Here is a 21,278-nt window from a genome sequence, read left to right as displayed (position 1 = left end):
TCCCATCACCCGTTGTTTGGCCCAGACTCACCCAGCTGGCTGTCATGTTTAACGTGGAACTAGAACTCACCGTCTCCTGGTAAATAGCTCAAACCCACCCAGCTGAGTTTCTTGCCTAAGGCAGGACTGGAACTCAGTGTCTCCTGGTAATTCGCCCATAGTCATCCAGCTGGCTTTTGAACCTAAGGTAAGACTCTAGAACTCACTGTCTCCTGGTAATCAGCTCCAAGTCACCCAACCACGCTCTCATGCCTAAGGTGGAACTAGAACTCACCGTCACCTGGTAAATGGCCCAAACTCACCCAACCATGCTATCAAGTTTTAAGGTGGAACTACAACTCACCATCTTCTGGTAATTGGCCCATAGTCACCTATGTATTGAAGGCAAGACTAGAACTCACCATCTCCTAGTCACCCAACCAAGTGGAACTGCAACTGTCTCCTGCTTATTGGCCCCTTAGTCACCCAGCTGGTTTTTATATCCAAGGAAATCACCACCTCATAGTCACCCAACCAAATGGAACTAGAACTCACCATCTAGTTATTGGCCCATAATCACCCAGCTGGTTTTTGTACCCAAGGCAAGACTAGAACTCGCCATCTCCTAGTCACCCAACTAAGTGGAACTAGAACTCACCGTCTCCTGGTAATTGGTCCATAGTCACCCAGCTGGCTTTTGTACACAAGGCTAGACTACAATTCACCATCTCCTAGTCACCCAACCAAGTGGAACTAGAACTCACCGTCTCCTAGTTATTCACCCATAGTCACCCAGCTGGTTTTTATACCCAAGGCAAGACTAGAACTCACCACCTCCTAGTCACCCAACTAAGTGGAACTAGAACTCACCGTCTCCTGGTAATTGGTCCATAGTCACCCAGCTGGCTTTTGTACACAAGGCTAGACTACAATTCACCATCTCCTAGTCACCCAACCAAGTGGAACTAGAACTCACCGTCTCCTAGTTATTCACCCATAGTCACCCAGCTGGTTTTTATACCCAAGGCAAGACTAGAACTCACCATCTCCTAGTCACCCAACTAAGTGGAACTACAACGCATTGTCTCCTGCTTATTGGCCCATAGTCACCCAGCTGTTTTTTAGACCCAAGGCAAGACTAGAACTCACCATCTCCTAGTCACCCAACTAAGTGGAACTAGAACTCACCGTCTCCTGGTAATTGGTCCATAGTCACCCAGCTGGCTTTTTGTACACAAGGCTAGACTACAATTCACCATCTCCTAGTCACCCAACCAAGTGGAACTAGAACCCATTGTCTCCTAGTTATTCACCCATAGTCACCCAGCTGGTTTTTAGACCCAAGGCAAGACTAGAACTCACCATCTCCTAGTCACCCAACCAAGTGGAACCAGAACTCACCGTCTCCCGGCTTCTACCCTGGTGCCTTCACTCCTGGACCAAAACCGGCCTTAAGGGGCTTCCAGTGTCCCATCTTTACCCCAGACCAAGCCGTTCCGCCCCCCCTTCCCCCCCCAACGTCCACCCCCCACCCCCCAAGGAGCTTCCTCGCCCGCAGCGCAGCGTTGCAAGCGGCGCCGCCAAAGCCAGCTTGCGCGCCGCCAGGCCTGCGCTTTCCCGGCCGCTTTGCCAACCAGGAAGCGGAGCAGGAGGAGCCACGGCCGCCTCCGCCTCTTGGCCTCCAAGCGGGGCGGGGGGGGTGGGACGGAGCTGGAGAAGCCCAAGCCCGGCCCGGTTGCCTCCGCCTGGCCTGGCCCCGGCGGTGGCTGCGGTGGAGATGGACGGGGCCGGCTGGGCACCTCCGCAGCTGGAGGATTTCTTGCTCACCGAGCGGTTGGGCAGCGGCACCTACGCCACCGTCTTCAAAGCCTACAGGAAGGTAAAGCCGGGGAGCCCCCTTTTTGCCCAGCCCTGCTGGGGCCGGCCAGCCAAAGGTGGAGCCTCCCCTGCCCGAGGAAGTCTACCTGGAAGGGCAACAACCTGCGCGCCGATTCTTGGGTTGGGGACGCGCGTGCAAAAAACAAAAACCTTGGGGAGCCAGTTGGACAGGAGTCTTGGGGGGGGGGATGATTCACACACACACACACACACACACACACACACACACCTCCTCAGGGGTTTCCTAAAGGTTGTGGTCTTGGAGCCCCTTCCCACTTTGCCCCAATGGGGGTCGAGTTTTGGGGTGCAGGGATTATCTGTGGATTTGGTTTAAAAGTGAAAGCGGAGGCGTGCGCAAAATCCTGATGGGTTGGATGGCGCAACAACGACCGAAAGCAAGGAAATGTTAAGAAGGGTGGGATATTTTTCATGAAGAACAAAACAAAACAAAACCAAAAAAAACCACCACCCCTTCCCATATTTTGTTAGCAGGTTAAAAAAAAACAATCACAGGGAGCAGAGAGGCATTTGTTGGTTGGTTTGTTTGTGTATTATGTATATGTATTTATTGATTTGATTTGTCAATCGCTTACAAAATAATAGGTATAAGTATAAACATGAGTAAGGATACAGAAAATAGGTACGATTAAATGGGGACAACAGGACAGGGACGGGAGGCATGATGGTGCACTTATGCATCATAATAAATAAATATTAAATAAATTATTATAAAATAAATAATAAATATGTATTTATTTATTACAGTTTTCTTCCCACCCATCTCCCCTACCCAGGGTTTTAAAAAAAACCCCATTCTTAAAAGCTAAAAAATATAAAGTATAAAACAATTAGTCCCTTTTAATAATTTAAACAATGCAGCCCAAAGACAGACAGGGGTAGATTGCAAGCATTTCGTCCTGACTCATCAGTAACCTACATTACAATAACCCGGTGAAGATCAGCCTCAAATATAATATGAGCTATGAGATGTCGACTCATAAAATATTAGATCTATTTTCACCATGTTGTAATGTAGGTATTGATGAGTCAGTGCAAAATGTTTGCATCTACCCCTGTTCGTCTTTTGGCTGTATTGTTTAAAATATAAAATAGCCAAGGTTGAAAAACATTTTAAAAAGCTAAACGATATAAAATACGCACGGTTAAAAAACATTTTAAAAAGCTAAACAATATAAAATACCCAAGGTTAAAAAACATTTTAAAAAGCTAAAAAATATAAAATACCCAAGGTTAAAAAACATTTTAAAAAGCTAAACAATATAAAATACGCAAGGTTAAAAAACATTTTAAAAAGCTAAAACATAAAATACCCAAAGTGAATTAAAAAAAAGAAAAAAACTAAAAAATATAAAATACGTATAGACATTTTAAAAAGCTAAAAAATATAAAATGTACAAGGTTAAAAAACATTTTAAAAAGCTAAAAAAAAATCCCCAAGGTTAAAAAACATTTAAAAAAATTAAAAACATATAAAATACCTAAGGTTAAAAAAAACATTTTAAAAAGCTAAAAAATATAAAATATGTATGGTTAAAAACATTTTAAAAGCTAAAAAATATAAAATAACCAAGGTTAAAAAACATTTTAAAAAGCTAAAACATAAAATACCCAAAGTGAATTAAAAAAAAGAAAAAAACTAAAAAATATAAAATACCTATAGTTAAAAACATTTTAAAAAGCTAAAAAATATAAAATGTGCAAGGTTAAAAAACATTTTAAAAAGCTAAAAAAAAATATAAAATACCCAAAGTTATATATAAAAAAAAGATTAAAGCTAAAAAATATAAAATAAAAACCTTACTAGAAAATTCCCAACTCTTTTCCTTTCTGTCTTGTTAGAAGAACACCCGAGAAGTGGTAGCCATCAAATGCGTGAGTAAGAAAAATTTGAACAAAGCATCTGTCGAAAACCTGCTGACCGAAATAGAGATCCTGAAGAATGTCCGGCACCCTCATATTGTGGAGTTAAAGGACTTCCAGGTGCAAAGAAGAAAGGGGGCGGGGTGTGTCTTTTGCCTAAGGTAGAGGTGTGCGTACTGGTCTTAAGTCCCCTTGTTCAGGTCCGTTGTAACTTAGAATGGTCGCTCAACAAATAGTCGTAAGTCAAGGACTACCCCGAAAGGAGCTAGAGCCATTTCTTTGACCAAGAACTTAGAGCACCTGTCTCCTAAGTGCAATTTTGCACACATTTATTCAAGCAATAACTCCCACTGGGGCTCGGTATTCCCTCCATAAGGACCAGAAACTTGAAAAAAGAAAGAGGTTGGCTGGATGGGAATGGGAAAGTAGATGTGCTTTTGATAAACTTGATGGAGGGTTTTCTCCCCCCCGTCTCTTCTTTTAGTGGGACAAGGAATACATCTACTTAATCATGGAATATTGTGCTGGAGGTGATCTGTCCCGTTTTATTCGTAGCCGGAGGATTCTTCCAGAAAAGGTGGCTTGTATATTTCTACAACAACTGGGTGAGGAATAAAAAGAGAAACTTGTGGACTTCAACTCCCAGAATCACCCGGCCAACTGTGGTATCCTGGCTGGGGAATTCTGGGAGTTGAAGTCCACAAGTCTTAAAGTTGCCAAAGTTGTATATTTGTGGTTTAGAGCCGTGGTTTCTTTAAGAGGGTTGAACTTTAACTTGGAGGTTGGGGAATTCTGGGACTTGAAGTCCACCTTTCTGAAAGTTGCTGAGGTTGAGAAATGCTGGCTTAGGGATCTAGTCCTCAAGAATACAGACTGTTTCAGAGTGCATTTTCCTTTTTTCAAAGCAGCTTGTGCCTTGAAGTTCCTTCACGATAAGAATATCTCCCATCTGGACCTCAAACCCCAGAATATTCTACTGAGTTCCTTGGAAAAACCTCATCTCAAGCTGGCAGGTATATGAAGGGCCGGAACGACGGAGTAAGGTTGAGCTCAATTTCTCATTAAAATCCCTTCAAGTGGATTTGTCATGCCCCTGTTGGAATCTGATTCCGAGGGAAAGGTGGAACAGCTGACAGGGAGTGGGAGTGTGGCTGGTGGCTGTGGAAGAAACTGGAGAAGGGCACAGTCCGGCTGGGCATTCAGAGGAAGACCCAGGCCCACCCCCTCTTCATCCTAGGGCATGCAGGGAGGAACGGATAAGGGAGCAACGTGGGTTACGGGGGAGAAAAAGGCCCTGATTCCCTTCATTAGCTGCCGCTGGGAAAACAGGATAAAGAGGGTGTTTGCACACAGCTCCTTGCTGGAAGCAAAGTGTGAATTATTTTGGTTTGTCAAGTCTTATCTGGGTTCTGCCATCCTCCCAACTGTGTGTGTTGTGTTATCTTTTGAGTTCTGCAATTCCTTTTCCTGCCCTCGTTAATTGCTGCAGTATGGTTTGTGTTGGTTTTTATTTATAATTTAAATGTACTTAGGGTTCGGACGGAATTTCTTCCCTTTAAAAATTGTTCTTGGGAGAGTTTTTTCTCCAGCCGATGATAACTGGACATTGGGGGCCAAGTTGAAGGTATTAAAGGGACTTTACCTATTTTTGTGACTTTGTTGCTTTTGTGCCACACCCTGGTCATCACAGGATTTTGCTCAAAAGTAACACAATCAGTAGGAGTTGACTTTACTGTTTTGGCTGTAAAACATCATCATCTTTTAACAACCCCATAATCCTTTGCGGGGTGGACTCTGGACAACTCAATGGAGCTGAGTGTTTACTGGCCGGATGCCTTTCTTGTCACCAGGGCAGAGTTTTGTTCAGCAGATATAGTCTCATCCTGCCCAGAGAGACAAATGTCTGCCTCTACCTAAGATCGAACTCACAGCCTCCTGATTGTGAGGCGAGAGCTTCACCTCTAGGCCACCACACCTTATATCGGTTGCAAAGGCGAGGAACAATCATAAAGCACTTTTTGGCAGGCCCCCAAATAATTGGTAAATGAACGGTGGTAATGGTTAGGATTGCGAAACCCTAATCCTAACCCTAACCTCTCCATCATGGTTTCCCCGGAGTTGCAGGAATGAACCCTCCTGCGAAGGTTTTTAATCAATGCTCCCTCTTTTCCCCTTAGATTTTGGGTTTGCACAGCACATGTCCCCCAGGGACGAGAAGCATGTGCTGAGAGGTTCTCCACTTTACATGGCGCCAGAGATGGTGTGCAGTCGGCAATACGATGCTCGGGTAGATTTGTGGTCGGTTGGCGTGATTCTCTATGGTAAGATAAGATAAGATAAGATAACCTTTATTGTCACTTTTTTCAGTAAACATACTAGCACACATTAAAAAATGAAATTCTGGTGCCAACTCTCAAACGATAGATAGGCAGACAGATAGAGATACATATATATGTATGTGGATCTTTGGTTATTTGGGTTTTCTCCCATGTAAAATTGGAAGTATTTTGACGACGTTTTGACGAAATCTCATTTGTCATCTTCAGGCTTGTGTCTTCGGCTTTGTGCTTCTTGGAGTACAAAGTTGAAGACACAAGCCTGAAGATGACGAATGAGATTTCGTCAAAACGCCCAAATACTTCCAATTTTACGGAGAAAACCCGAATAACCAAAGATCCACATACAAATACCCGCGAAAACCTCAGAAAACATATATATGTATGTATATATGTGTGTGTGTGTGTATATGTGTGTGTGTGTACACACACACATACGTATAAAGGTAAAGGTTCCCCTTGCACATACGTGCTAGTCCTTTCCAACTCTAGGGGGCGGTGCTCATTTCCGTTACAAAGCCGAAAAGCCAGCGCTGTGCGAAGATGTCTCCGTGGTCATGTGGCCGGCATGACTAAATGCCGAAGGCGCATGGAACGCTGTGACCTTCCCACCAAAGGGGTCCCTGTTTTTCTACTTGCATTTTTTTACGTGCTTTCGAACTGGTAGATTGGCAGAAGCTGGGACAAGGAACGGGAGCTCACTCCATTACGCAACGCTAGGGATTTGAACCGTTGAACTGCCAACCTTTCTGATTGACAAGTTCAGCGTCTTAGCCACTGAGCCACTGTGTCCCTTTTATATATGTGTGTGTGTGTGTGTGTGTGTGTGTGTGTGTGTACACACACAAAATTTTATATTGGTACCTATATATTCTGGCGGCACAGTGGTTAGAATGCAGTACTGCAGGCTACTTTTGCTGACTACTGGCTGACTACAATTTGGCAGTTCGATTCTCACCAGGCTCCAGGTGGACTCAGCCTCCCATCCTTCCGAGGTGGGTAAAATGAGGACCCAGATTGTTGGGGGCAAAGATGCCGACTCTGTAAAACCGCTTAGAGTGGGCTGAAAAGTACTGTGAAGCGGAACATAACTCTAAGTGCTTATTGCTATTGCTATACATGCGCACGTACATATATATGTATTAATCACACACACACACACACACACACACATACACTTCAGTGGTCTAGGTCGATGTCATTTGAAATTCCTCCGGGGTCAAGTGATTTTGGAGGGAAGGAAGGAAGGAAAGGAGGGAGGGAGGAAAGGAAGGAAGGAAGGAAGTAGGGGAGGGAAGGAAGGAGAGAGAAGAGAGGTGAAGGGAGGGTGGGAGGGAGGAAAGGAAAGAAGTAGGGGAGGAAAGGAGGGAGGAAGGAAGGAAGGCAGGAAAGGAAGGAGGGAGGGAGAAGAGAGATGCAGGGAGGGTGGGAGGGAGGAGTCAAGTGATTGTGGCTTCCTTCTCTGCGGCTTCCGTGGGATTCTTTCCGACCTCTTTGCAAGGCATCCGATCCTTAACCAGGTTATCCTTTCCCTCCCCTCTTCTTAGAGGCTCTCTTTGGCCGGCCTCCTTTCGCCTCCAAATCGTTCACTGAGCTGGAGGAGAAGATCCGGAGCAGCCAACCTGTTGAGGTAACCCTGCAAGGCCACAGGTGGGGGACAGATGCCTTGGTTGGTTGTGCCGCGAGTTTTACAGTCGGGTGTTGTTTTTTCCGAGCTGCTTTGCATTCCCTTTTCCTTCCTTCGTGCCCCTTTTCTTCTGAGAAGGAATCTGTCGGTTTCCCCAGATTCTCCTAAGGCAAGGGTCGCCAACCTTTTGGACCTCAGGGACCCACCAAACTCATCATTTTAAATCCCGCGGACCAGAGACCCTGGGAAAAATCCCCCCCCCAAAAGTCTGCAGGAAAATCCCCCGCCCCGTTTTCCTACCGATCGATCGTTCTTTATTTGGGATCGCAGGATACCGTCTCCAGCTCCGTTCTCAGAGGGAGAAAGAGAGAGAGAGAGAGACTTTTGGCTTCATGCAAGGAAAGCAGCAGAAGCCGCAGAAGTCTTTCTTTCTCTCCCCCAAACTCCGCCAGAAACGAGTCTTTGCCATCACAGCCTCTTGGAGCAGGAGGCCTTGCAGGGTCCCAAAGACTCATTTCTGGTGGAGTTTGGGGGAGAGAAAGAAAGACTTCTGCTGCTTTCCTTGCGTGCAACCAAAAGCAGAAGAAGAAAGAAGCGGAAAGAAGCAGCCCGGTGGCCAGGCCAGGCACATGGGGCGAGTAGGGAAAGTTCCCTCCCTCCACCCTTTCCCTCCTCCCCTCACTACGTGTTGTTCACAATGCAAGTGATGCAAGCCTTGTGTTCCCATGGGCCATGTGGGCAGCTCAGCCTTGTGTTTTTGCACAGCCTGGATTAATTGCTTTGGGGGAGGACATTTCTCTGCAGACCACCTAAATGTTCTCACAGACCACCAGTGGTCCCCGGCCCACCGGTTGGCGACCGCTGCTCTAAGGGATCCATTGCACAAGCCTGCATCCCCCACCGTTTAGGTTCTCTTTTGAGTGATTGAAAAGTCAGCAGTAAACCTTCACCGGCTTCTCCCGCCTTTCCTGCACAGCTTCCCAGCCGCCCCCGACTCTCCCCGGAATGCCGGGATCTCCTGCAGCGGCTTCTGCAAAGAGACCCCCAGCAGCGTATCTCCTTCCAGGCGTTCTTCGCGCACCCCTTTGTGGACATGGAGCACATGCCCAGCTCGGAAAGTTTGGGGAAAGCCGTGAGTATCAGCAAACAGGGGAGAGAGGAAGAGAGAGAGAGAATGAACGAAGGAGGGAGGGGAGGAAGAAGGAGAGGGAACGAAGGCAGGGAAGGAAGGAAGGAGGGAGGGAGAGGAGAGGTGGAGAGAGGGAGGGAGGGAGGAAAGGAAGGAAGGAAGTAGGAGAGAGAGGAGGGAGGGAAGGAACGAGGGAGGGAGGGGAGGAAGAAGGAGAGGGAACGAAGGCAGGCAGGAAAGGAAGGAGGGAGGGAGAGGTGGAGAGAGGAGGGAGGGAAGGAATGAAGGAAGGAAAGGAGGAAGAATGGAAGGAAGGAAGTAGGGGAGGGAAGGAGGGAGGGAAGGAAGGAAGTAGGAGAGGGAAGGAGGGAAGGAAGGAAGGAAAGGAGGGAGGAAAGGAAGGAAGGAAGTAGGGGAGGGAAGGAGGGAGGAAAGGAAGGAAGGAAGTAAGTAGGAGAGGGAAGGAGGGAAGGGAGGAAGGAAAGGAGGGAGGGAGGAAAGGAAGGAAGGAAGGAAGGAAGTAGGGGAGGGAAGGAGGGAAGGAAGGAAGGAGGGAGAAGAGAGGTGAAGGGAGGGTGGGAGGGAGGAAAGGAAGGAAGTAGGGGAGGAAAGGAGGGAGGAAGGAAGGAAGGCAGGAAAGGAAGGAGGGAGGGAGAAGAGAGATGCAGGGAGGGTGGGAGGGAGGAAAGGAAGGAAGGAAGGAGGGGAGGGAAGGAAAGAAGGCAGGAAAGGAAGGAAGGAAAGGTTTTGTAGTTCAGTATTGGCAGAGAACTACAGAGAATAAACAGTCAAATATGCCTGGTTTAGCTGAAAATGTAGAAGTAATAATTGTATCCAGGAAAGGAAGGAAAGAAGGGAGGGAGGGAGACAGAGATGGTAGGAAGGTGGGATGCAAGGGAGGAAAGAAGGGAAGGAAGAGGGAGAGAGAGAGAGGGAGAGGAGACAATGAACAAGGGAGGGAGGGAGGGAGGGGAGGAAGAAAGGGAGGAAAGGAAGGAAGGAGGGAGGGAGGAGAGGTGAAGGGAGGGAGGAAGGGAAGGAAAGAAGGAAGGAGAAGTTTTGTGGTTCAGGATTCGCAGAGAACTGCAGAGAATAAACATATGCCTGGTTTAGCTGAAAATGTAGAAGTAATAATTTTATCCAGGAAAGGAAGGAAAGAAGGGAGGGAGGGAGACAGAGATGGTAGGAAGGTAGGAAGAAAGGGAGGAAAGAAGGAGGAAGGGAGGAAGGAAGGAGGAGGGAGGGAAGGGAAAAGAAGGAAGGAAGGGAGGAAGAAAGGGAGGAAGGGAAGGAAGGAAGGAAGGAAGGAAGGAAGGAAGGAAGGAAGGAAGGAAGGAGACGTTTTGTAATTCAGCATTGGCAGAGAACACTGTTACAGCAAAAGCCCTCCCCACCCCCAGATAGATCAGACCAAATCCACTCTACAGAAAAGCTAAAACTACTTTTATTGAGAGTGGCTCTAATAGCAGACTCTTGCAAGTCTGACTGAAAATCCATAAATATACAGATAAATTATGTTCCTCCTCCTCCTCCTCCTCCTCCTCCTCCTCCTCCTCCTCCTCCTCCTCCTCCTCCTCCTCCTCCTCCTCCCAGTGAAGTGAATTTCAGAGGGATCTCCCTGAGTGACCTCCAAATATCATTGGAATGACGGGAGCAAATCGTGAAGTTCAATCGCATGCTTGTGGTAGAATTAGGGGAGCTAGAAGTTCCATAGCCTGCTTCCAAGTAATGCACCCATCGAAAGCACAACTCCAAGGCAGGTAGATTCCTCAAAGATCACCTCCGGAGTCTTAAAGTTGCTAAGGGTTGGACACTCTTGTTTTAGAGGAGTGGGTCTCCAAACTTGGCCACTTTAAGACTCGTTGGACTTCGGTTCCCAGAATTCTCCAGCCAGCCGTGTCTGTTACTTTTTTTCTCTTAACCTCCTAAAGTGGAGAGAGAGATTGCAGAGGAAGGGATCACAAGAGAGTAAGCTATGCTGGCTGGGGGATTCTGGGAGTTGAAGTCCACAAAGTCTTAAAAGTGGCCAAGTGGGGAAACCTCTGTTTTAGAGGATGGACTCTCTTGGCTCACAGACTCTTCTCTTGAGCATTGCTTAATTCTCTTCTTACGTTGCTTAATTACAGACCAAACTCGTCATGGAGGCCATCAAGAAGGACCAAGAAGGTGATATGGCCAGCGCCCTTTCACTCTACTCCAAAGCTCTGGAGTACTTTGTTCCTGCCTTACGCTGTGAGTAGGCCAGTTGCTCTTTGCTTTTCCCTTCCTTCTTTCCTCTAGAGTGAGCCAACCCCGCCTGAGTAAAAACAAAATGCTCCAGAGGGCAGGACAAGGAATAATGGGTGGAAACTTAGAGAAAAGAAAAAGAAAAAAAGATCCAACCTAGAATTATGGACAAACTAGCTTGGATACCCATGCTTCACTACCAAACTATGCGGTCGGGCTTAGTTTTTGTGGAGAAAAATAAAGGGAGGAAAAATTCTGCCTCTGCCTACCAGCATCCATCAGTATTCATCTGGATAGCATCCGGTCAGTGTGTGAAACAGTTGAGGGCTGTTTGGAAACTGAAGCAGTCTTTGCTGTGTGAACAAGAAGGAGACAGCAAGGAGCCTGGGCGTGGCTTAGCTCAACTGTTCTGTACTAAAGCTGCTTGGTGCTCTGAAACTGAAACTCCTCTGCTTGTGTTTTGCATCTGGAACAGATTTCTTTTCAGTTGGGGAGGGGGAGTAGAACTCCTTAGCATCACGACGGGCAGTTTCCGTTACGGTCGCAAGTCGAGGATGGTAGACTCCGTTGATTTTGCCTCTCTGTGTAATGCCCAGCCTTAACCCTGCTCCCTTCCTCGTCCCTCTCGTTGCCTCCAGATGAACGGGATGCCCAACGGAAGGAAGCTATCCGATCCAAGGTTAGTCCATTTTCCAACTGACCCGATGGCTCAATTTTCAGGCCAGCTTTTCGGGAAGGTGAAAATGCTCCTTTGCAAGCCAACTAAAAAAGTCAACTAAAAAATTACTTCTTTGGTCTTTTTAGTTGTCAGCAGAAAGGGGGGGGGGGGAAGCAGTGCATTCCTTAAATGCTTCAGATAATTGTTAGGCAGCCAAAGCTGTTGGCACGCAAGACTATTACTGGAGAGCAAGATTGATGACTCTTGGCTATGGATGTGTCCCATTGGAGAATATATGTACATCCAGCGGGTCATGGGTGAAATGAATGGTGTGTCTTAAGAGTTGACTGCACCCAGGTAACACCGACATGGTTATTCCTAAGAAATCGATTTTTTTTACTCTGGGACATACGGCTAGAGACTTATGATTTGAATGGGGGTGCAAGTTGAAGTCCTGGCACTAGATTAGACAAGGATTTCTGCCTTAGGCAGGGAAGGTAGATGGGACCCACTGATATTGTTTTTTTCCCAATAGGCTTACTCATGAGAAGTCATGTGTAAAAAAACAAACTTGAAAGCAAGCAGAAAAGTAGGACCGGTAAAATAAATTTTAGTGCCAGGCAACTCCTAATCAATATGAGCTGGTTTGTGATCTTGGTAGGCACACCAATATTCATAAATTTCATTTTTTGAAATATATATTATATATACATTTATATACTCCTTGATAAAGGAGCTCCCTTGGGGACAAAATATGGCAAAATGGTCCATATTTATCCAGGCAAAACGGTCAGAATTCAATCCAGCTGGGAATAAATTGGAGCAACCATATTCCCTAATTCCTGGTCGGCTTTTAGCGGTCCGTAAATCCAAGTTTCTCAACCTTGAGAGCTTTAAGACAGGTTGACTTCAGCTCACACAATTCCTCAGAAGCCAGACGTATGGAAAAAACAAAACAACAACCTGGTTTTATAACCATGTTTTGAAGTTGTCAAGGTGCTGGTTAAGGGAATTCTGGGAGTTGAAGTCCACCTGTCTTAAAAGTTGCCAAGGTTGAGAAACACGGAGTTCCATTGCAGTTTGCCAATGCGTAAATCTCAGAAATAATCTATGTATCGGCAATATTTTACACCGAGCGCCCTTTGGCTGTTCTGATTAAAACCAATTTGTTGATTTATTTTTGAGAAAAAGAAAGAGGGCACTTTTAATTTGCAAAGCACCTAAAAATAAAAGGTAAAAGGTTCCCCTCGCACCTATGTGCCAGTCATTTCTGGCTCTAGGGGACAGTGCTCAAATCTGTTCCAAAGCCGAAGAAGAGCCAGCGCTGTCCGAAGACGTCTCCGTGGTCATGTGTCCGGCAGGACTAAATGCTGCTGAAGGCGCACGGAACACTGTTCCCTTCCCACCAAAGGTGGTCCCTATTTTTCTACTTGCATTTTTACGTGCTTTTGAACTGCTAGGTTGGCAGAAGCTGGGACAAGGAACGGGAGCTCACTCCGTTATGCGGCGCTAGGGATTCGAACCGCCGAACTGCCGACCTTTCTGATCGACAAGCTCAGCGTCTTAGCCGCTGAGCCACTGCGTCCCAACGCAAGGCGCCTACTTTGCCGTAACTTCTTCTTTTTTTAACCTTCTGCTTCTGCATCCTAGTGAGTATCAGGTGAGGCTGTGTCCTCCCACTTTTAAGCCCGACGTTTCGTGTTTATGTCCTCTTGCCCAGGTGAGCGATTACATTTCTCGTGCCGAGCAACTCAAGGCACTGGTGGCGTCCGACAACAAAACCCTTTTGCAAAAAGGCTGCCCTGGACGGGACATTTTAAAAGGTAAATTTCTAAAGGAGGGGAAAATTTCTGGATGAGGTAGCATCATCAAAACCTTTTGCTTGAAACAGTGTCTTGTTGATAAGATGTAAATCAGGGTCTCCAATCTTGGCAACTCGAACTTGTGGACTTCAACTCCCAGAATTCCCGAGCGCTGGGGCATTCTGGGAGTTGAAGTTCATAAAGACTTAAATTTTGGCTAAGGCATTCCGGAAGTTGAAGTCCACAAGTCTTTTAAAGTTAGCTGGGGAATTCTGGGAATTGAAGTCCACAAGCCTTTTAAAGTTGGCTGGGGAATTCTGGGAATTGAAGTCCACAAGTCTTTTAAAGTTAGCTGGGGAATTCTGGGAATTTAAGTCTACAAGCCTTTTAAATTTGGCTGGGGAATTCTGGGAATTTAAGTCCACAAGTCTTTTAAATTTGTCTGGGGAATTCTGGGAATTGAAGTCTACAAGCCTTTTAAATTTGGCTGGGGAATTCTGGGAATTGAAGTCCACAAGCCTTTTAAATTTGGCTGGGGAATTCTGGGAATTGAAGTCTACAAGCCTTTTAAAGTTAGCTGGGGAATTCTGGGAATTGAAGTCCACAAGTCTTTTAAAGTTAGCTGGGGAATTCTGGGAATTGAAGTCTTCAAATCTTTTAAATTTGGCTGGGGAATTCTGGGAATTGAAGTCCACAAGTCTTTTAAAGTTAGCTGGGGAATTCTGGGAATTGAAGTCCACAAGTCTTTTAAAGTTAGCTGGGGAATACTGGGAATTGAAGTCTTCAAATCTTTTAAATTTGGCTGGGGAATTCTGGGAATTGAAGTCTTCAAATCTTTTAAAGTTAGCTGGGGAATTCTGGGAACTGAAGTCCACAAGTCTTTTAAAGTTGCCAAGGTCGGTGACCCCTGGATTAGAAGACCTCCGGGGTCGCTTCTAGCCCCGTGATTCTATGATAAACCAGGATCTGTTGCAAAATGATGCCAGGTGTCCATCCTGCAGGCGTGTCGAGGGCCACCAGAGGGCGCTGCTCCACCACCTCCCTTTCTCCAAAATCAAGCCATTTCCCCTGAGCTGCATTTACTATTTTAGGACAGAGCTGGCAAAAGAAACAGCACGTTGTGTTTGCATACGTTGTTGTAAATTTGCAAGACTGACAATCAATTTCGGGGGTGTTTGTTGTTGGCCCAAGAAACTTTTCTTTGGCAAAAAAGGTTGTAAAATCAAGCGTGGGACGTTTAACAATCGCCTTGTTTAGCAATGGAAATTCCAGTCGTAAGTCAAGGACTACCTCTATATGAAAACCAGCCCCTAAGCTCTTCCCACCCGAACCTCTGGGAACTTCCTCTTACGTTTATTTGCTTCTTTGGTTACAAGGCAGCTAATTCTGCTGACTGCCGGCTGCCAGCAGTTCGATCCTGACCAGCTCAAAGTTGACTCAGCCTTGTGTCCTTCTGAGGTTGGTCAGATGAGGACCCAGATTGTCGGGGGCAAGAAGTTGACTCTGTAAACTGCTTAAAAGGACTGTGAAGCACTGCGAAGCGGAATATAAGTCTAAGTGCTATTGCTAAGTAGGGAGGGAAGGAAGGAAGGAAGGAGAAGGGAAGAAAGGGAAGGAAGGAAGAGAAATAAGGAAAAGAAGGGAGGGAAGGAAGGAGAAGGGAAGGAAGGAAGGAGAAGGGCAGGAAGGGAAATAAGGAAAAGAAGGGAAGGAAGGAGAAGGGAAGGAAGGGAAGGAAGGAAGGGAAATAAGGAAAAGAAGGGAAGGAAGGAGAAAGGAAGGGAAGGAAGGAAGGGAAATAAGGAAAAGAAGGGAAGGAAGGAGAAAGGAAGGGAAGGAAGGAAGAGAAATAAGGAAAAGAAGGGAGGGAAGGAAGGAAGGAGAAGAGAAGGAAGGAAGGAGAAGGGAAGGAAGGAAATAAGGAAAAGAAGGGAAGGAAGGAAGGAGAAGGAAAGGAAGGGAAGGAAGGAAGGGAAATAAGGAAAAGAAGGGAAGGAAGGAGAAAGGAAGGGAAGGAAGGAAGGGAAATAAGGAAAAGAAGGGAAGGAAGGAAGGAAGGGCCATGGTGGCTCAGTGGTTAGAATGTAGCATTGCAGGCTAACTCTGCCCACTGCCAGCAGTTCAATCCTAACCAGCTCAAGGTTAGCTCAGCCTTCCATCCTTCCGGGGTGGGTCAAATGAGGACCCAGATTGTTTGGGGAGGGGGAGGGGCAACAAGCTGACTCTGTAAACCGCTTAGACAGGGCTCTAAAACACTGTGAAGCGGTGGTGTAAATCTTAAGTGATCTTGCTATTGCTCTTACTTGGCTGCAACCCTTTTTCCTTCTTCTTCTTTTGTGTTCAGAGATGTCCAAGAACAAACCTCGCCTTTCTGCTGCCCTGGACGTAGCATCCGCTGCCTTGGCCAAGGTCAGCTGCCAGGGGAGACGGGGAGGGTGGCCTGGGTTGAACTTGAAGTCCTTGAAGTCAACACGGCCCGAAGAGATCTGATCTTTTCTGCTTCCTAAAATCCCCGGCTTTCATTTTATCCAGCGGACTCCACGTTTGGCCGGGGGGAGGAAGGGGAGAAAAGAAAATCCTTTCTCCATCCCTTTCTCCCCGGAAAGACCCCCCCCCAACTACACCTCCATCAGCAGGGCTAGTAAGGACAGAGAGATTTACTCCCTTCTAGCACTGAAGATGTTACCTAGTTGGGTAATGAAAGATCTGCAAGAAAACCACCAAGATTAGAAAGCACCAAAGACTCACTTTCTCTTTCTCTCTCCCCCCCTCTCTCTCTCTCTCTTCTCTTCTTTCCCTTTCTCTCTCTCTTTGTCCTCTCTCCCTCCCTCCCTCCTTCTTTCTTTCTTTCTCCTCTCTCCCTTCCTCTCCTCTCCCCCTCCCTCCCCCCCTCTCCTCCCTTTCTCCTCCTCTCTCTCCCTCACTCCCTCCCTTTCTCTCTCTCTCTTCTTTCCCTTTCTCTCTCTCTCTTCTCCTCTCTCCCTGTCTCTCTCTCCCTCCCTCCCCTTTCTCCCTCTCTGTCTCTCTCCCTCCTTCCTTCTTTCTTTCTCCTCTCTCCTTTCTCCCTCCCTCTCTCCTCCTCCTCTCTCTCCCTCCCTCCCTCCCTTTCTCTCTCTCTCTCTTTCCCTTTCTCTCTCTCTCCCCTGTCTCTCTCTCCCTCCCTCCCCTTTCTCCCTCTCTGTCTCTCTCCCTCCTTCCTTCTTTCTTTCTCCTCTCTCCCTTTCTCCCTCCCTCTCTCCTCCTTCTCTCTCTCCCTCCCTTTCTCTCTCTCTCTTTCTTTCTCTCTCTTTCTCCTCTCTCCCTGTCTCTCTCTCCCTCCCTCCCCTTTCTCCCTCTCTGTCTCTCTCCCTCCTTCCTTCTTTCTTTCACCTCTCTCCCTTTCTCCCTCCCTCTCTCCTCCTTCTCTCTCTCCTCCCTCCCTCCCTTTCTCTCCTCTCTCTCTCCCTTTCTCTCCCTCTCCTCTCTCTCTCTCTCTCTCTCTCCCTCCCTCCCCTCTCTCTCCCCTCTCTCTCTCTCTCTCTCTCTCTCTCTCTCTCTCTCTCCTCCAGGAAGAAGAAGGAAAGGAGGACAGCGAAACACTGGAGCTGTATCAGCAGAGCTTGGGCGAATTGCTGCTGATGCTGTCTGGTGAGTGGCAGGTTTGCAGGGCGATGCCGGGGGGAGGCTGGAGGACAGGAGGAAAGGGCTGGAGATGGTCAGGGGGTCCCTTCTGTTGCCAAACAGGCCTGATTTCAGGGCCTAGGACCCTGGGAGACGTGAAGGGCAGAGGGGGGAAGAAGACCTCCTGATGGAGCAGAGGAAAGGGAACGAAGCTAGCCGTCTCCTCAAACGTCTCCTTTTTCTCTTTTTTTCTTAAATCCAGCGGAACCTGCAGGAAGGAGACGAGAATTACTACACACTGAGGTACATTCTCCAATGGGACACCTCCCTAGCCCAGAGTCGTCAGTCATGTTCTCCAGTTAGATATTTTGCAGGGCGGAAACTTCAGTTCACCTCGTTACAATCTCTGAAAAAAACTATGTATGGAATGCAGTTTTGATTTCCAAGCAGCCGCACGGCCCTTTCAAACCCCTTTCTCCCCCCTCCCCCTCTCTTTCTGTTGGCAACTCTCAAAAGACCATAGAAAATTTTTACGAGTTGACACCTAGAGGATTGACACACACACGCACACACACACACCCCGGACACCAGTTCTACGGATGTGTTTAGTCATGGAAGAGTTTCAAATCGCTTCCGGGCCAGGCTGATGGGCTTCCCGGGGGCTCCTTGGCCGTGGAGAATGGACAGGCCTGACTTGATGGACCCAGAGGTTGGTCCCCTGGTGTCCCTAAGGATTGATGGGCCGAGGGCGATCCGAGGACCCTTCCCACGGTCCCCGTTCTCCAAAGGATTAGCGGTCCATGAAAAAAAAGGGAAATGGCCGAAATGTGAACTTGTGTTTTGCCTTGGCAGATCCAGGTGCTGATGGGCCGAGCAGAGTATCTGAAAGGACAGATCAAGGTATTTGGGGGAAGGCGGGGGGAGGGAAGAGCTGCCCTCCGTTGACCTGCCCAGGAGGAGACGCCTCAAAGCATGGAGCAGAGGTGATGGGGGAAACAGGTGCGGTGGTACCGGTGGCTGGCCAGAAGTCGAAGCCGAGGAAAATGGGGAGCCCTGAACTCAGGTCTTAAGTCAATTGGCCCAGATCTCTTTTTCCTTGCAGATCAAGGAATCGCAGTGGGAAGCTGAATCTCTCGGAAATGGGGGCCTTTCGGATTCTGTGAGGAACTGTAAGTCTGGTCCCTTCCCCCTTTCTGCCTGCCTGCCTGCCTTCCTTTCCTTCCTTCCTTCCTTCCTTCCTTCCTTCCTTCCTTCCTCCTTCCTTTCCTTCCTTCCTTCCTTCCTTCCTTCCTTCCTTCCTTCCTTCCTTTCCTGCCTTCTTTCTTTCCTTCCTTCCCTCCTTCCTTTCCTGCCTTCCTTCCTTCCTTCCTTCCTTCCTTCCTTCCTTTCCTGCCTTCTTTCTTTCCTTCCTTCCTTCCTCCTTCCTTCCTTCCTTACCTGCCTTCTTTCTTTCCTTCCTTCCTTCCCTCCTTCCTCCCTTCCCTTCCTTCCTTTCCTTCCTTCCTTCCCATTCTCATCACACCTCTCCATGCCCCTTTCTTCCACCCTTCCCTCCTTCCTTTCCTGCCTTCTTTCCTTCCTTCTTTCCCTCCCTTCCTTCCTTCCCTGCCTTCTTTCCTTCCTTCCTTCCCTCCTTCCTTTCTTCCTTCCTTTCCTGCCTTCTTTCCTTTCCTTACTTCCCTTCCTGCCTTCCTCCCTTCCCTTCCCCTTCCTTCCTTCCTTCCTTCCTTCCTTCCTTCCTTCCTTCCTTCCCATTCTTATCACATCTCTCCATGCCCCTTTCTTCCACCCTTCCCTCCTTCCTTTCCTGCCTTCCTTCCTTCCTTCCTTTCCTGCCTTCTTTCCTTCCTTCCTTCCTTCCCTCCTTCCCTCCTTCCTTTCCTGCCTTCTTTCCTTCCTCCCTTCCCTTCCCTTCCTTTCTTCCACCCTTCCCTCCTTCCCTTCCTTCCTTCCTTCCTTCCTTCCTTCCTTCCTTCCTTCCTTCCTTCCTTCCTTCCTTCCTTCCTTCCTTCCTTCCTTCCTTCCTTCTTCCACCCTTCCCTCCTTCCTTCCCTTTCCTTCCTTCCTTCCCATTCTCACCACACCCCTCCATGCCCCTTCCTTCCACCCTTCCCTGCCCTCCCCTGCTTGTCAGCACTAGCAAACTAGTTAACATAGAGAACCAGCCAGTGTAGTAGTGGAGGCACCTGGCTAGAAACCAAGAGACCCTGAGTTCTAGTCCTGCCATAAGTACGTAGGCACCCTGGGCGACTCTCTCGCTGCCTCAGAGCGAAGAAGACGTGGAACCACTTCCAAATAATCTCACCAAGAAAACTTAGCAACGGATTCAGGCTGGTGCCAGGAGAGACAAATTCGGAGCCAGCCATTTAGAACGCCAGCTTTAAAACTCGCTAAAACTAATCTGAAATTCGCATTGTTGACCTGTTGTTGTTTTTTAACGATTTCAATTCAGGTTTAATCCAAATTGCTTCCTACCCCCCCCCCCCCACCCCCCCACCTTTTTTTAATGGATTCATTTCAATCTAAATTGCTTCCTTCCTTTTCTCCCCTTTTTCAGCATGTACTTTACAGTGATCCATCGCCTGGGAGCTTCCTTACTCAACCAACGAGAGCCGTGGACAATCCAAATTTACGCCCCATTTTTTGGGGACTAAGAGTTGCTGGCCCAGAGCTGCGTCCCTCTGCAGATTGAGACGGATGGAGCAAACTCTGGGGAACCTTGAGGTTATGTAGACAGTCGATCTTCGTACGGCGTGATTTATTTTTTCCAGTTGGCAAAACCGAATTGAAGTGAGTAGAGGCTGTTATCAAGCACTTACAGAGCAGGGAATAAGCTCAGGGTAACTTATGTTGAAGTTGCGTAGTGGTACACAATGTTTACAATTGGGTGGTGCCGGGATGGTTCTCCTGACTGAAGAAAGATGGAGAATCTTGTAGAGAAATGTCTTCATAAACTATTTTCTAACACCTGTGCGAGAGTTTGTTCTTTTATTTTCCATTGTTCTGACCCAAACCTTGTTCCGAGGAAACAAACACGAAACGGAGGTAACAGCAAAACCTTTTAATGATTCTTTACGAATTCCGTTCCTTCCCGGTTAAAAGGCTGTTTCAAACTCATTCTCTCTGATCAGAACGAGGCTTTCCAAGGTGGCGCAAGGCTGCCAAGAACATTAGATAAAGTTACCAAGAATTATTTCAAACACAAAGAGTCTCCAAACACCAACCAAGATATTCTGAACACCCACGAGGCTTGAGTGCAAAAACTTCTTTGCTTCCTGCAAAGAACTCCGGTTTCTCAGCTGGCTTTGATCACCTTGCAGTCTTACTCCCGAGTCACCCGTGCTGCTGCAGCTGCTCTTTCCTGGTTTGCAGTTTTGAATCCATTCAGAAACTGGCTCCTGTTTGATCTGGAGGTTTGAAGCAGCTCAGAAGGTCTGTGTAATAAAATCCTAGGGCTGGAAGGGACTTTAGAGGTCTTTTAGACCAACCCTCTGCCCAAGACAGGAGACTTTTATATCATCCTGGATAAATGGCTGTCCAATTATTATTTTTTCTAAAAATATCTCCAGCAATGGAACCTCCGCAACTCCAGAAGGCAAACTGTTCCATTGGTTCTCACCATCAGAAAATTTGAATTTGGATGTTTAAACCGATTTAGTCCAAACAGATGAAGACATAGAAGATGGGTTGTGTCCCAATAATGCAAAAACTACCTGTTTCCCCCCCCCCCCATTTATGCTCCACTCTGTCATGGGCGGTTCAACAGCTGTATTTGTCACCTGCCAAAGGGACGCGGTGGCTCGGGGGCTAAGACGCTGAGCTTGTCGATCAGAAAGGTCAGCAGTTCGGCGGTTCGAATCCCTAGCGCCACGTAATGGAGTGAGCTCCCGTTCCTTGTCCCAGCTTCTGCCAACCTAGCAGTTCAAAAGCACGTAAAAAATGCAAGCTGAAAAATAGCTCCGTGCGCCTTTACCTTACTACTCATTTAAAGAAGAAACCAAATATGTGAATAAATCTGGCCTTGGCTGATTTGTCCATATCCAATCCTGACCACCCTCTTTTGAAATAAGAAGAGCTTCAGACATACCCAGTCCTTCTCGTTGTGTTGAGCTGCGTCGTTGTAGACTTCAACCGCTGCTTTGTGCTTGCCCAGGAGAAACCT

At 47.4% G+C, this 21,278-nt stretch overlaps 2 protein-coding genes and 1 long non-coding RNA gene across 6 annotated transcripts in view; all 3 read left to right on the top strand.

The window, feature by feature from the left end:
* The window catches only part of FAM219B (family with sequence similarity 219 member B), a 186,786-nt gene that overhangs the window by 51,614 nt on the left and 113,894 nt on the right, over window positions 1-21,278 (top strand). The gene's annotated exons all lie outside the window — the stretch shown is intronic.
* The window catches only part of LOC148129677 (uncharacterized), a 112,945-nt gene that overhangs the window by 81,252 nt on the left and 10,415 nt on the right, over window positions 1-21,278 (top strand). The gene's annotated exons all lie outside the window — the stretch shown is intronic.
* Window positions 1,610-20,087, top strand: ULK3 (unc-51 like kinase 3). Of its 4 annotated transcripts, none has more exons than XM_087972553.1 (16): window positions 1,610-1,858; window positions 3,718-3,858; window positions 4,223-4,343; window positions 4,647-4,751; window positions 5,916-6,059; window positions 7,622-7,704; window positions 8,678-8,833; window positions 10,957-11,062; window positions 11,695-11,735; window positions 13,435-13,537; window positions 15,861-15,925; window positions 17,065-17,143; window positions 17,379-17,419; window positions 17,969-18,016; window positions 18,219-18,285; window positions 19,674-20,087. In XM_087972553.1, exons 1-16 carry the CDS (start codon window positions 1,757-1,759, stop codon window positions 19,688-19,690), a joined length of 1,419 nt encoding a protein of 472 aa, XP_087828679.1. In that variant the 5' UTR covers window positions 1,610-1,756; the 3' UTR covers window positions 19,691-20,087. The 4 variants fall into 4 exon arrangements, with proteins under 4 accessions (XP_087828679.1, XP_087828677.1, XP_087828678.1 ...); XM_087972551.1 differs by having other exon boundaries at window positions 1,613-1,858; window positions 11,653-11,735; XM_087972552.1 differs by having other exon boundaries at window positions 1,613-1,858; window positions 4,644-4,751.

The sequence above is a fragment of the Notechis scutatus genome, chromosome 11 (genome assembly GCF_049901735.1).
Source record: "Notechis scutatus isolate UNSWTSFEM ecotype Mainland chromosome 11, rNotScu1.2, whole genome shotgun sequence".
NCBI classification, from domain to species: domain Eukaryota; kingdom Metazoa; phylum Chordata; class Lepidosauria; order Squamata; family Elapidae; genus Notechis; species Notechis scutatus.
Note: the sequence above shows the minus strand (reverse complement) of the source record. Positions and strands in the feature narration are given on the sequence as shown.

What these genes read in the sequence shown, in the direction of transcription:
- ULK3 (XM_087972550.1), top strand. Translation starts at nt 1,757, where the DNA reads ATGGACGGGGCCGGCTGGGCACCTCCGCAGCTGGAGGATTTCTTGCTC. An exon ending in ACCTCATCTCAAGCTGGCAG is followed by an intron (nt 4,752 to 5,915) that starts GTATATGAAGGG and finishes TTTTCCCCTTAG; the next exon opens with ATTTTGGGTTTGCACAGCAC. An exon ending in GGTTGGCGTGATTCTCTATG is followed by an intron (nt 6,060 to 7,621) that starts GTAAGATAAGAT and finishes CCCTCTTCTTAG; the next exon opens with AGGCTCTCTTTGGCCGGCCT.